The sequence below is a fragment of the Myotis nattereri genome, assembly GCF_964212035.1.
Source record: "Myotis nattereri genome assembly, chromosome: 8".
In the NCBI taxonomy this organism is placed as follows: domain Eukaryota; kingdom Metazoa; phylum Chordata; class Mammalia; order Chiroptera; family Vespertilionidae; genus Myotis; species Myotis nattereri.
The window spans coordinates 7,213,388-7,228,230 of NC_138083.1; the positions used below are offsets into that span (position 1 = coordinate 7,213,388).

The 14,843-nt window shown below is 58.9% G+C and overlaps 1 protein-coding gene across 1 annotated transcript; it reads left to right on the forward strand.

Moving 5' to 3' along the window:
- The first annotated feature begins 654 nt into the window (after nt 1-654).
- On the forward strand, nt 655-11,559 carry ZBP1 (Z-DNA binding protein 1). Its single transcript, XM_081096438.1, has 7 exons — nt 655-805; nt 3,295-3,516; nt 4,770-4,949; nt 6,133-6,285; nt 7,293-7,484; nt 8,686-8,904; nt 9,939-11,559. Exons 1-7 carry the CDS (start codon nt 772-774, stop codon nt 10,082-10,084), a joined length of 1,146 nt encoding a protein of 381 aa, XP_080952564.1. The 5' UTR covers nt 655-771; the 3' UTR covers nt 10,085-11,559.
- The last annotated feature ends 3,284 nt before the right edge of the window (nt 11,560-14,843 follow it).

Here is a 14,843-nt window from a genome sequence, read left to right on the forward strand (position 1 = left end):
CGTTCTCGATCCTCGTGGCCGCCTCACTCAGCGCCCTGCATTTCTGGAGGCCTGTTTCCCCTCTGTTACCCGAAAGAGAACATGGCTCTGGACGGCTTGGGGATCACTCAGGAAAGTGATGGGTGTTTCGCCTGACACATGCGGGCACCCAGTGGTGCTCAGACTGTGACTGGAAGTACGTGGAGACAGAAAGCTTAAATAACGTGCCCACGGTCACAGAGCCAGTGCATGTGGGGCGGGGCTGGGTTAGGGCCCAAGCGTGTCTGTGGCTTTGAACAAGCGCCCGCGCTGAGCGAAGAGGCCAGTGCTAGCCCCGGCCCTGTAGGCGAGCAGAGGGCCCGTGAGATCTGACAGCACGCGGTAGGTGCTCATCAACGACAGCTGTCATTTCGAAGTGCACACGATCATGGGCACCCAGGGTCCTAGCCTCTGTGGGGCGGGGGCGGTGGGCATCAGTGGGCACCTGGAAGTTACTCAGCTCTACCCTCCAGCATCTAGTCCGCTGCCTCTTACGCATCAATTCTGCTTTCAATTTTGTTTCTTTCGAAAGCCACACACGGGAGTTTCGTTTTCTTTTTCTCCGCAACGCTGATCAGTCCCGGCTTTCTAGGCCTGTTTCCGGGGTGTAAACAGCTGGTGCCTGCGCGTGAAGCCAGCCTGCCGTCACAGCTGCCAGAAGCCCCAGCCTCGGCCACACAGGGACACCAGCCTCGACCAGCCCACCTTCTCAGGGCCCCCAAGTCTCCCGGGCTCCTAGCCGCTGCTGTCAGCATGGCTCAGGCATCTGCAGACATAGATGAGACAGGTACCCGTACTCCCTCCCAAGGGATGGTGGGGATGGTGGGGGCCTGGGGGGACTGGTTACAGCAACGGTAGCGACCATACCCAGGAGAGGAGAGAGTGTGGGCTGGGCTGGGGGCTGGCTCTGCCCTAGGTGCCTGGCCACACGCCCCAGGCATTTCGCAATCACCTCCGTGGTGAGCGCTGCCAGGCTCCCATTTCACACCTGAGACCACCAAGGCTCTGAGAGGCGAAAACCTCAGGGCATCCGGCTGATGCTGGGGGCTGAGCACCGTCTTCAGACTCATTTTGAGAAGCAGCACAGGCCGCTTTGATAAGAGACACACATTACCCCGCTGCCCTCTCCCTCTGAGAGCTTCACTCCTGAGGCCCCAGCAGAGGGGCCGGCACTGAGCAATCGCTGGGTTCTAGGGTGCCCATGGGGGCTGGGGCTGGGGGCTGTGGGCTGGGGGCTGGGGCTGTGGGCTGTGGGCTGGGGGCTGCGGGCTCCGGGCTGCGGGCTGCGGGCTGGGGGCTGGGGGCTGGGGGCTGCGGGCTGCGGGCTGGGGGCTGGGGGCTGGGGGCTGGGGGCTGTGGGCTGCAGGCTGGGGGCTGGGGGCTGGGGGCTGCGGGCTGCGGGCTGCGGGCTGGGGGCTGGGGGCTGGGGGCTGGGGGCTGGGGCTGGGGGCTAGGGGCTGGGGGCTGTGGGCTAGGGGGTGGGGGCTGGGGGCTGTGGGCTAGGGGGTGGGGGCTGGGGGCTGTGGGCTAGGGGGTGGGGGCTGGGGGTTGGGGGTGGGGGCTGGGGGCTGGGGGCTAGGGGGCTGGGGGCTAGGGGCTGGGGGCTGGGGGCTGGGGGCTGCGGGCTGGGGGCTGGGGGTGGGGCTAGGGGTGGGGTTTTGGTCTCTAGTTGCTGTTTCTGTTCTCATTGGCTCATTCCATCCCCACCGCAACCTTTGAAGGAGCTGCTGTTCCCCCACTTCACAGGTGGAGAAACTGAGGCCCAGGGTCACTCAGCCAGGAGGTGGCAGAGCCGGGCTCACACCTGGGAAACCAGCCTCGGAGAACAAAAAGGAGGCAAAGGGGGTGCAGGGAGGGGAGGGCAGGTGTGGCCTAGGCCCGTGGTCGGCAAACTGCGGCTCGCGAGCCACATGCGGCTCTTTGGCCCCTTGAGTGTGGCTCTTCCACAAAATACCACGTGCGGGCGCACGTACAGTGCGATTGAAACTTCCTGGCCCATGCGCAGAAATCGGTTTTCGGCCCGGGCGAGTCTGTTTTGAAGAAGTGGCGTTGATATTTGGCTCTGTTGACTAATGAGTTTGCCGACCACTGGCCTAGGTGGATTGGCTCCCAGGGTCCTGACATGCTCCCCAAGGGACAGGCAGGTACCGGTTGAGGGGACAGGCAGGTACCAGCCGAGGCCACTCGGTAACCACGGCTACGTCTTCTCCAGTGGCTTCCCCTCCTTATCACGCGCCCCTTGTACCTCATCCATTTCACAGCCTCCCAGCTGCTGGGGACTCGCTCCCTTCACTTGCAGTCAGGGTGGAGGGGGCGGGCGGAGGCTGAGCAGGGGCCGGCTTTTCAAGAATCAAAACTCTTTTTAGGACACGGCAGAGCCCGTGTGTGGTTGACTGGAGGAGGGTTTCTGGCGGCTGATGACTGCTTGGGTAGCAGTGGGTGAAGGAGTGGGCGCCCCCAAGCGCTCTAACTGCGCTTCACCTGCCGGCAGGTGACAAAGGCGAGCTGCGGCCGGGCTGTAGCGCCCACCGGAGCCGGAGGGTCCCCCCCACTAGTGCTGCCGCCGAGGAGCCGGATAAACCGGAGCAGAGGACCCACTAGGGCCGCCTCCCTGGAAGGGGACCTGGCTTCCCAAGAAGGCCCCGCGTCCATTTCCCTCGGGGTTCCTGGGGCCCAGGTTTCCTGCTGATGGGTGGCCTGCCGCCCACAGCGCCCCCTGCATCCTGAACGCATACCCCCTTGGTTGGGGGGGGTCCTGCCCGGAGGAGGTGGAAGCAGAGAAGAGGAGATGAGGGGACTCAAGGGAGCCGGGAGCAGTATTTCCAGGGCAGACCACACAGGCAGGGAGGGCGAGCCTGAGGAGGGCAGATTTTGAAGGGAGGAGGTGGCTGGGATCTGGGAACAGAGTGGCACGCCTCCCTCGGGCCACTGGCCCACTGCCCCTTCCCCCTTCCCCCTCCCCTGCCCCCCTGCCCTCACTCTCCGCATCCTGCCACCTCCACTCCCCTCTGCTCTGAGGACACCTGAGCGCTAAGCATCCACCTGCCTTCTAGCCACTCTCAGCAAGTGGAGGACCCGTGAAAGGCCCGGACGCCTCCTCTGGCCACCAGGCTGTCCAGCCAAGGTCATTTCTGAGCAGCCCATGAGCCTCTCACTGAACAGAAGTGTCGTTGGTGGATGTCTGCTCGGGCTCTGCCCAGGCCCCTCCCCCGAGCCTCTAGCCCAGGCTCCAACCTGGGCACTCAGCTCTCTCCCTGCCCCTCTCTCCTCTCCCAGACCTTGAGCAGAGGATCCTGCAGGTGTTGAAGGGCGCTGGCACCCCTGTGAAGGCTGCCCAGCTGGCAAAGGAATGCCAAGTGCCCAAGAAGGACATCAACCATGTTCTCTACCAGATGAAAGATAAGTTGCAAGTGGATTGCAATGACTCTGCGAAATGGCGCTTGAGAGAGGGTGGGCCTGGAGAAATGGTTCCCACAGAGCCGGCCCGGCCCAGCCATGGTAACCTGCCAACCTTGGGTGGGGGCGGTGTACCCAGCACCAGCAGTCCTGGCAACGGACAAGCCTGGGTTTGGGCCTGGGTTTGAATACAGGCTCTGCCCCTCGGGGGTGCACAATGTCCCCTCTTCGTGCCTTCACTTCTCTTCTGGCCAATGGAGACCAGAGCAGGGCTGCTTTGCAGGGTTTCGAGAGGATTAGATGCAAAGGGTTCAGCCTAGTGCCAGCACGTAGTAGGTGCTCAGCAAAGCACAATAATAACAGGAAGTAATGATGACAATGATGATGATGAGAGAACAAAGTTAACATCACACTAGAGCAGTGGTTCTCAACCTTCTGGCCCTTTAAATACAGATCCTCATGTTGTAATCCAACTGTAAAATTATTTTCGTTGCTACTTCCTAACTGTCATGTTGCTACTGTTATGAATCATAATGTAAATATCTGATATGCAGGATGGTCTTAGGTGACCCCTGTGAAAGGGTCGTTTGACCGCCAAAGGGGTCGCGACCCACAGGTTGAGAACCGCTGCCCTAGATCCTCTTAGCCAGTTCTGTAGCCCACAGACCAAAAGAGCTGACATTGGTCAAGCACTTACAATGGGCCAGGGCGCACCCAGGGTTCCCTGGATGCGAAGAGACGGCACCCAACCCCCTTTTCCCAGAGAAGTTAGGCAGCAGGGCAGCCGCACAGCTGGAAAGAGGCAGGGCAGGACCAGAGCTCGCCTGGTAGAGTCCCGCCCCCTCCCTGCTCCTGCACCCCTGGCCGTCTTCCTCTCTCCAGCAGACGGGACCCTGCAAGACACAGCTGCCGTTCCCAGAAACCTGGCTCTCAGCTGGGTGACCGCGGAAGCATTGGCTTCCTTTCAGCTGCTGGGACAAGGGCCCGTTTCCTTCGCCACAGCACAGGCTACGAGAGTTCAGGGCCGTGACCCTCCCACCCCACCGGGAGGTTCCCACTAAGCGCCCGGAGGCCGCGCTCAGTCTCTGCGGTGGAAGAAGCTAAGGGCCTGAGAATCGATCCCTCCGGTCGAGAGCTGACATCACTGTGCAGCCCCATGTGCCAGGCGCGCCCGGAGGCTCGGTGCCGTCCCCGGCCCCGGGACAGCCTCCGTGGGCACTGTGATCATGTGTCTGATGGACGAGGGAACGGGCTCAGAGGGGCTGCGGCTGTCCAGGGCCGTACAGCTAGTAAGCAGTGGAGCAGACTCAAAGTCCGGAGTCCTCCTTAACCACCCACCCTCCTGCCTCCCACAGAGCTGCAGGAACAGATCTTCAGGTTGCTGGAAGCCAGCGGGCCCCAGAGGGCCTTGAGCATCGCCAAGTCCCTGGGGATGAAGACGTCAAAGGATGTCAACCCATGCCTGTATGCCATGCAGGAAGAGCACCTTCTGGACTTCGATAAGAATTCAAAAACATGGAAAATTTATCAACCAGGTAGGACCTTACATGTTTCCCTGGGCAGGGCAGGGAAAGACACGCTCTGATGCCCAACGTGTGTTCCTTGCTGGGCACCCTGCTGAGCACTCGGCCTGCTCCACCTTCAGAACCTCCCAGAAGCTTGCACTTGTCTTACTGACCAGTCACTGGAAAGGGGTTCCAGGAGGGAGGAGCATGACAGGGGAGTAACCTGGGAGGGCCTCCTGGAGGCAGGGCCTGAGGCTGTAGTTGCAGAAGGCAAGGGGCTGGGCGGGGCGGCCCACTCCTGACTGTATTGGCCTGGGCGCAGGGCTCAGCTTGAGGCTGCTGACAGTTGTAGGCACTTTGCCCAGCTTGGAGTTGGCATTGCTGAAGGAGACCGGGCTGGGCTCAGACAGCGGGGGGCGGAGTCCCAGGGCGGCTTATCCACCAGGTGCAGCAGTCGCAGGGCCTCGAGCCCACGGTCCTTTTACAGCCCCACAGAAATGTCCTCATTCCTCTTAAAATCAGAAGAAAACAGTGAACGTTATAATCATAATAACAACTTTTGCCTAGATTATATGTCTTTATCCCAATGCAGTCATAACATATAATTTTAAAAAATATTTTTAATGGAGGAAGTGGGCCCACAAAGGCACAAGAGCCCAGGGCCCACGGAGGTGGGAATGTGGCCCGTGTGTGCAGCGGCGAAGCCCCGGGCAGGTGCCCAGCTGGCCCGCGTGGGCGGACACGCCTGCTCCAAGGGCCCTCAGCAGCCTAGGAGTGACGCCCTGCGACAGCAGCCGATTTCAGACACTGGTCACAAAGGCAAATTCTTAAACATGCCTCGGGAGGCAAGCAAAGCTTCTCTGTGGACAGCCGCCAGCCTTGGCTGGGGGGCGCTCACGTCCAGCGTGTGGCTGCTGAAGGGAGAGGGGCAGAGGGCAGGTGAGCAGGAAGCTCCCCGATCCTCTCAGGGCAGCAGAGGACACTCAGGCAGGGTGACCTGCCATGACGATGTCCAGGGGAGGGTCATCCGAGATGCCGGTGGCAGCATTTGTCAGACATGCCCGTTCCTGGCTAGGGGCTCCGGACTCAGCACCCTGGTGGGCACTGGGACTCTATGTCCAGGCTTGCCAGGCGACCTGGTGCTGCCAGCCGGCAGTTGGAGCCCCAGATCCGTCGGGGATGCGGAGGGGTTGAGTGGCATGTTATTCCACAGGGACTCCCAGGGCCCCCCCCATCATTTACCAGCAAAGCCCTGTCATGATCTGTCAGAACGGACCCCACAACCACATCTCCATCCAGAACTCCGAAGCCGTCCAGATTGGACACGGGAACACCATCGTGAAATTAACGGCCCCTGCGGAGAGCGGTGAGTCCCCTGGGAGACGCCGTGGGAGGACCTGGGGCAGCTGCTCTGTCCGGGTGGGTCAGGGAACAGGGAGCAGTCAACCCTCCGAGGAGAAAGGGCGGCCTTCAGATCACCACGGTCCTCCTCACGGCCTCCTGAGAGTGAGGGCGTCTTTCCCATGCCTGGATCGAACCTTCCTAATCCCTTTCATTCCACTACCGTTCGCCTCATTTCCCAGGGGACCGATCTCTTCCCATGAGAAGCAGTTCGGGTTGCTCCCCTCAGGAGGATGCCACAGGGGCCACTGCAGCATTCTGTTTATTCCGAGACACACTGTGTTCTCCACGTCGTCACATCTCTAGCACTGGAATGCATCTCGCCAGTGGCACCCTAGTCATGAGGAAATACGGCCCTGCAGGCACTGTGGTGACAGGGACAACAGTGAGAGCATCAGCCCCCAAGTGGGAACACTCCCTGCGACTTCTAGAGAACCCTTCCCCCTTCTGGGCCTCAGCTTCCCCGGCTGTGAGATGCAGAACTTTGTCTGAAAATCTAGGTCAACGTTTGCCCAACGTCAATCCTCTGAGCCTCCCCCCGCCCCCCGATTCCAGCCAGGCCCATGTCTGACTGCTGACTCCATGTGAAAGGGTTTCCCTTCCATTCTGCTCAAATGCATGTTAGAGTAAATTTGTGCAGCATCACCTCGTGTGGGAGCCAGGAAGGTCACCATAAACAGGAGCGCTGAGAGAAGTGCCGGAGGCTCTGAGCCGGTCAGAAGCGCCTATACCAGAGGGACCTCCCGCCGAGGGGCTGGCGCACTGAGGGCGACGCGGGGGGAGGGTGGGCTCGCTGTTTGCATTTCGAGTGCCCCAGTGACGCTCTGACTCCTGGGGACCCCGTGGTAACTGCTGGGCCCCCCTTTCCGATGGGGCCAGGAAGGGTCCGGAGGCCTGTCTCCTGTCCAGCCAGCACTTGGTGTGTGTGGCTGTTGGGAGGGTCAGAGGTCATGTTGCTGTGTTTCCTGCCAGGCTCCACGGCTCCCTGCTACCTCCCTCTACCACCAGCAGCGGGTCCCTCGGGTCAGGATCTCCCGGCTGGATCCTGGGGGCCGCAGGACATCCGCATAGACAGTTCTGTGTTCAAATGCGTGCAGCTGGGACAAGGCAACAAGATGAACATGAACAGCACCCCGGCCACGGGCCCTGGCCACAGCCCCCCAGGTAACGGGGGGTCATGCAGCCATCCGCCCACCCCAACCCACTTGGCTCCTCAATGGGTGGAACCTAAGCCAGTCTTTGCAGAGAGAGAGAGGCATGATGGGAAATTCCTTTCCACCCGCCGGAGTGGAGCAGGTGGGGCTTTTAGAGCTAGTACTCAGGCTCCCAGCCCTACTACGCCCCTCAGGAACCCTCAGGGTTTTCATCTGTACAATGGGCGTGCAGCAGCAGGGGTCGGGGCAGCTGAAGGGGGGACAGAAGAGATGGCCGACTGGGATGGCATCTAGGAGGGTGGAGGACAGGAGCCACCGAAGGACCTGGTGCCCTACTACGCACTGTCGATGGTGACCAGAAGGCCTAGGCTGTACCCTCCCGGTCACTGGTAATCAGAGGCAGGCTGGGGAGAAAGCCAGCAGAGAGGCCTGAGAGGGAGGGGAAGCCAGGGATGCAGGTTCCAGAACGGGGAGACCAATGAGGCCTGAGGGGCTCCATGGGGTCCAGCCACCAGGGTCAGCGGTGACCTGAGGGGACAGGAGTGTGGGGAGTGAGAGGAGGCGGCTGAGTGTGGACAGGCTTTTCCGAAGTTTGGGTGGGACCGGCAGGAGCAGGACAGCAGGGGCTGGGGGCCTCGAGAAGATGTTAACCAAAGCTGGAGATATCGTTCTAGAGCAGCGGTTCTCAACCTGTGGGTCACGACCCCTTTGGGGATCGAACGACCCTTTCACAGGGGTCGCCTAAGACCATCGGAAAACGCATATATAATTACATATTGTTTTTGTGATTAATCGCTATGCTTTAATTATGTTCAATCTGTAACAATGAAATTGGGGGTCACCACAACATGAGGAACTGTGTTAAAGGGTCACGGCAACAGGAAGGTTGAGAACCACTGCTCTAGAGCTTCTGGGCAGAGGGAGGAGGGGCAGGAGGCGGGGAGGAGGGGCAGGAGGCGGGGGAGAGGGTGGTTGAGTCCCAGGCACAGCATGGAGGACCAGGTCAGCTGGGCAGCAGGAGGAGGTGGGACCCACGCTGCCCCCTAGGGGCAGAGGACAGAGAGCCTGCAGCCCAGACAGGCTGCAGAGGCGCCAGGGGAGGTGGGGGCCAGGGCGCCAGCGCAGGGAGGGCTGGAGAGCCAGGCTGGGGGTCCGGCTCTGGCCCAGCTGCTCACTGCCCCCCATCCCGTCTCTCTCGGGCTGACGGACAGTCTCTGCCGCCACTACTGGCCCAGAAGAAATCCGAATGCCCGCACCAGGACCTCACCCCGAGGGGGAGGGGGACGCGGCCCAGAGAGTCCCCATCAAGCCCTGCTTCTTGGAGGAGGTCGCCATCGGCAACAGCAACAGCCTGAGTGTCTGCCGAGCAGGGGCAGGGCCAGGGCCAGAGGCCGGCCACGGGGACCCAGGGGAGCCGGCCGAGGACGCAGGTGAGCCTGGGATCTGGTGGGCCCCTGAAAGTTCTCTCTCTCTCTCTCTCTCTCTCTCTCTCTCTCTCTCTCTCTCATTCATTTCTTCACCAGTAGTGCCTCCCATTTCCCGGAGGCGGGGGGAGGGGGGCATAGAGGGTCAGAGTCAGGAGGCTGTTAGAGGTGCGGGTCAGACCTTTCTAGCCCGAGACATAGCCCATCCCTGGGCGCTGAGCCTGTTTCTCCACCTGGGAAGGGAGGACCTACTCAGCCCCATGCCTGTGATGCTGCCCTCCTTGGAGCCTTCCAGAACACGTCCCCTCCCCTGTCCTCACCTGCCTGGCCTTAGTCACTCAGCCCCCTGGTTCTTCTCAAGAAGCAGTGGTGTAGCCACCCTCATCCTTCTTCCCGAGAGGAGGAGGCAGCAGCCATTCATGCACTCACGGGTCCTAGCCCTGTCTTTCGAGGCACAGCAACGAGCAAAACAGATAAATGATTCTGCTCACGGGGATCAGGGGCCAGGAGGAACAGGGACAACTCACAAAGCAAGCAAGCAAGCGTTTCCAAGAGAGACGGGCGCTGTACAAAACAACCCCGACGCGGGGCACACGGGGGCGGCGGCAGCCTCGTGATGGGAGGGGCGGCCTGTGCCAGGCAGGACAGGCTCGGGAGGAGGGGCACCTGAGCCAGCCACGCAAAGATCTGAGGGCAGCATTGCAGGTGGAGGCAACAGCCAGTGCAAAGGCCCTGAGGTGCGAACAAGGGGGACCTGTCCAGGGAGCAAGAGGGAGAGTCCTGATGGGGGGGGGGCGGGGGGGGCGGGGGGGGCGTCCCTTCGCACCAGGAAGCCCCGAGGAAAGGTCAGGACGTAGCTGGAGTGAGCTGGTCCCTGGAGGGGCAGGCCATGAGCTGCGCCGTCAGAGTCTCCATGGATACAGGTCGGGACAGAGCCGGGGGTGGGGAAGCAGGGAGCTACTGTCATGGACCCCAGTGAACCAAACCGCCCGGTCACAGAGGCGAGGCGGCTCACGCGCTCTGGCGCCGTCTCTTCCCAGCACCCGGGTCCAGAGCTGCGGAGCCCAGAGGCAAGTTCCCGGATGGCGCTGGTCGTGCTGACCCCGACATGTCCACGTTCACCTCCCACCTGGAAGCCATGACCCTTCAAGACCGGGGTTCAGAGGCCCCAGAGGACAGCCCCTGAGTGCACTGGCCCCAGCACAGGGTCCGGGGGGAGGTGGGGTTCAGAACCAACAGCGAAGGCGGACAAGGCCGGGAGGGAGCCAGCGGCGCCACGACCCCCGCACTGTACAGCTGTGTCCCATAAACGTCACTGCTGACCTTCTAGCCTCCTGCCCGTGGCCAGCATGAGTCAAGGCTGGGTCTGCGGTGCGACCCCCAGGACCCTCGGGTGCAGAGAGCAGTGGGCTGATGGGAGGGGTGCTCCGGCAGCCAGCAGGGCCCAGGCCGCACTCCCCGCAGCCTGCTGGACCACTTCGCATCGGGTCCCACTTTCTCCTCACTAAGGCCTGACCTTCTCGGCGGGGGGGGGGGGGGGGGGGGGTTGGTGGGGAAGGACACGAGCGGGCCACATGCTCCTGGGACTTGGGCGGGACACTGCGCTCTGAGCGAACCCAGCCACCTGCGCACGGATTCCAGGCAGACGGGCAGGTCCTGGGTTCGCTAGGGCCGGGGCCTTTCCCACGGGCTGGCGTTGCCCGGCCTTCCGGGGACAAAGTTATCTTGGCCAGCATGGTGGCCTGGGCCCCAAATCACTCTCGCGTTGGCTATCCGGTTTGCAAACATGCCGCCAGGTCCAGGGGTGGACCTGGGCTTCGGCTCATGGCTCCTGGCTCTGGCTGCCCTCCGTGGTGAGCTGCACACCCACAGCTTGCCGCCACGTCTGCCCCAGGTCTGTGGTTAACCAGGTCCTTGTCAGCACGATCAGAAAGCATCTCAGAGCCCAGCCCCGGCCCCCACACCAGAGCTGCTCCGGCGAGACTTCTCTCCGTGTAATTAATTTGTCATAAACATGCTGACAAAGCGTGCAGCAGTTAATGGGGACTGGAGGTGAAGGGCAGCTCTGGTCTCGTCGGGAAGAAAATTAGCTAGCTACTGTCAGCAGCGGAGAGCGGCTAAGCCTGTCCATCCCCCACCCGCTGCCCCTGGCTCACCCACCCTCCCTCACCCTTCAGGTGCACAGAACTTGCAGTCTCCGAAGTTGGACAGCCAGGGGGGGAGGAGGGCGGGTTACCCCATGAGTTAGAAGTGCTTTTCCAAAAACACCACGGCCTGTTCCCAAAGGCAATTCTGTTTTCTCACCCCAGCTTCCCTCCTCATCGCAGGTGGGCCCAGGAGGGCTTAGGCCAGAAATAGAGTCTGGGCGGTGATTCAAGAGCATCTGGGCTGCAAGCGACAGAAACTTAGCTCGCCTGGGCTTTAAAAAGGGAGTCTGGCCCTGGCCGGGTTGGCTCAGTGGATGGAGTGTCCGCCTGCAGACTGAAGGGTCCCAGGTTCAATTCCAGTCAAGAGCACATGCCTGGGTTGTGGGCTCGATCCCAGTAGGGGTTGTGAAGGAGGCAGCCAATCAATGATTCTCTCTCGTCATTGATGTTTCTATCTCTCTCTCTCTCTCTCCCCCTCTCCCTTCCTCTCCGAAATCAATAAAAATATATTTTTAAAAATACGTTTTTTTTTAAAGGGAATCTATTCTCTCGTGCAATTGGGAAATCAAGGGATACCTCAGTTCAGGAATGGCTGGATCCGGGAGCTCAGGCATTATTGTTAGGCCCCTTTCTTTCCATCTCTCTGACTCTTTCTATGTGGCCACCAGTCACCCAAGGCTTATGACCTGACAACTTAGAAAGAGAATTCTTCAAGCCAAATACTGCTGGTAGAATGTCTCAGGGAAGATTCTGATTGGTTGAGCATGGGCCACATGCTGATTCTTGGACCAATCAGGGAGAATGGAGTACTCTGACTGATGTGATGGGGGAAGTGAGGTCATCCACGTGGACCTAGTCCTCAGGAAAGAGGAGGAAGGGTGCTGAGCTGGCAGAAATCAGGTGTCCACTTCAGGAAGGGGGTGTGGGAGCTTGGAAAGGCTTTCTTTATTGAAGGAAAAAGAAAGCACTTCACTTGCAGGGCGATCATGGGGTGGAGTCACTCCGTGGATTTGTGTGGATGCCCATCATTTAACCCTCTCTGTGTCTGTTCCTACTTTGCACAACATCAAGAATGCCTCTTCCACAGAATTTTGGGGGGACAAGATGCAATTGGTGGGCATATGTGGCTTTAAATTGGGGAGTGTGCATGGTGGGCAGGTATGGGGTCTTTAGTGGCCTGTAAATTACAGAAAAAAACCCTACTCAGATTTTATTTTAAAAGATATTTCACAAGACATTTGAGATAAGCTTCCAACGTGAAGGTCAGACAAAAAGCAAACAAACCTAAGAGAGGAATTATGAGAAACTAGAGAAAATGCGGCCCTGGCCAGGCACTCGGTGGTTAGAGCATCATCCTGAGACGCCATGGTTGCAGTCCCATCCCAGGTCAGGCACAGGCACATACAGGAAGCAGCCAATGAATGCATGAACAAGTGAAGCAACAAATCAGTGCCTCTCTCTCTCTCTCTCTCTCTCTCTCTCTCTCTCTCTCTTCCTCCCCCTCCGCCCCCTCTGTCCCCTTTCCTCTCTCTCTAAAATCAATTTAAAAAATGGAAAAAACAAAAACAAAAACGCAGTGAACAGAAGAAAACACCAAAGCTCCGTCATTAACATCCTCCAAAGAAGAAAGTATATCACAACCAGGAAACAAAAATGGTTTGCTAAAAAAAAAAAAAAAAAAAAAGGGAAGTTTAGGAAAATGAAGAGACACTCCTTGACATTATAAGTATGAAAGCTGAAATTTAAAAAGAAAAAGCAATAGAAGAATTAGAAGACAGCGAGAAAATTTGCCCCAGATAAGTAGATAAATACTTGTTTATAAAATGGACAATAACAAAGGTGAGACATTTACAGGATTAACTGAATAAGCCCTATTGCTCCTAAGTGGAGAATATGGGTAAAGTAGGAGGCATGAATGATCAAACACAACGAGTCCCCAAATGATAGACGGAGTTTTTAAGTGGAAAAACCCTCCTGATACTTGGCACAGTGACTCCAAGCCTCAACCGAGGGCCCTGCTCTAATGAAATTTTGGAAAACGAGGGATAAAGAGAAGATGCTAAAAGCCTTTGAGGATTAAACAAAACAGGATCACATGCCAAAAAGTATGTTGCATTTCAAATGACAGGCTGGCTCCGTAGCAACCTGGGCGGGGTGTGGGGGGGGGGGAGCCTTCAGGTTCTCGGGGAGAACGCCTTCGCCCGGCTGTGCTGTCCCCTGAGGGATTCTCTTTGGGAGAAAAGGTCTGTGAGTGAAATGGCTCGTAGACTTTCTCCCACTCCGACCTCTCCCCTAAAGCCAGGGCGCCGGGAAGTCCATGGGGCGGACCCCAGCAGCAGGGGTGGTGAGAAGTCTCGTGCTGGGCAGAAAATCGATAGAGCAGCCGGGCGTGCCTGGAGTGAGAGGCTGGGTGAACGTGGGGATGAAATTTCAAGTGGAAAAATGAAATTGAGATTTAAAAATATGTATTTATGAGTTTGTTAAGTGTTGATGGACATATTGCAGATCTGTCTGTTGGAAGATTTGCATTTAAGAAAACGGTGTGCGTTCATGCTCTGGTAAACAGACTTCGGGTAAGGCCTCGTCCAGCACCCCGACCAGTGCGGCCAGCTGTCCCCCCGTGTCTCAGTTTGGCCTCCCACAGACTCAGACACCACACGGCGATCTTCCAGCCCCAAGGAGTTCTGCTCTGGTGGCGACAAAGAGGCTGCTGTGGCTCCAGACTAACTGGGGACAAAAGTAGCTTCTAAACCAGCGGTCGCCAACCTTTCGGACCTCAGGGACCACCAGTGGCCGCAGACCACCGGTTGGCCACCGCTGTTCCAAACCGTCCCAGGATTCATCATCTCCGGCTGGTCACGGCGATAAGTCATTTTCTGTAGCACATCCAGGTCCGCCCCTGATGCGGGGGGAGCTTAGCCTCCTAGAGACCCACTGAGCGCCCAGAGTTTCCTGAGCGCTTCATTGTCCTCTTCAGCAGATGAGTGACAGCCGGGGAGCGTGAATGACGTGACCAAGACGGTAAGAGACGCCCAGGCCTGGGCTGAGCCTTCCAGATTCTGAACCAGATTTTCCCAACCCTGATCATAAACCCACCACCCAGAGGCACACGCCCACCTCCCATCTGACGGGGGAAACTAGAGAGCCACCAGCTCACCAGAGAAGAGGGCGGGCGGGCCCAGCATTTTGTATTCTGTGAAAACCCTCCTCCTGCAAGAAGGGGGTCCCGGGAACTAAGGGTTCCCTGGGCAAATAAATCAGCCCTGGGTGATCCTCAAGCAGCCCATTGCCCAGAGAGGTAAACTGAGGCTCAGGGAGGGTAGGCAATTGCCCGGGGGACAAAGACATGGTTTGAACCCCAGCTACTGGGCTTCTAGGCCAGGGGTCTTTTTTTTTCCTTTAAAATGTTTTTATTGGTTTCAGAGAGGAAGGGAGAGGGAGAGAGAGATAGAAACATCAATGATGAGACAGAATCATTGATCGGCTGCCTCCTACACGTCCCCCCTCCCCCCCTGCCAACACACACACACTGGGGATTGAGCCCACAGCCCAGGCATGTGCCCTTGACCGGAATTGAATCTGGGACCCTTCAGTCCACAGGCCGACACTCCATCCACTGAGCCAAACCAGCCAGGGCTAGGCCAGTGCTCTTAACCATGTTGCTGAAGAAGCTGTTAGGGACTCAAAGCCAGCCTGGCTCTTGACACCTGGCCCCACTTTTTGTGATTTGCTCATTCATGGCCTTCCCCACCCCCACCCAGGAACCTCTGGCCTTGGCCACCGTCAGCTGAGTCTCCA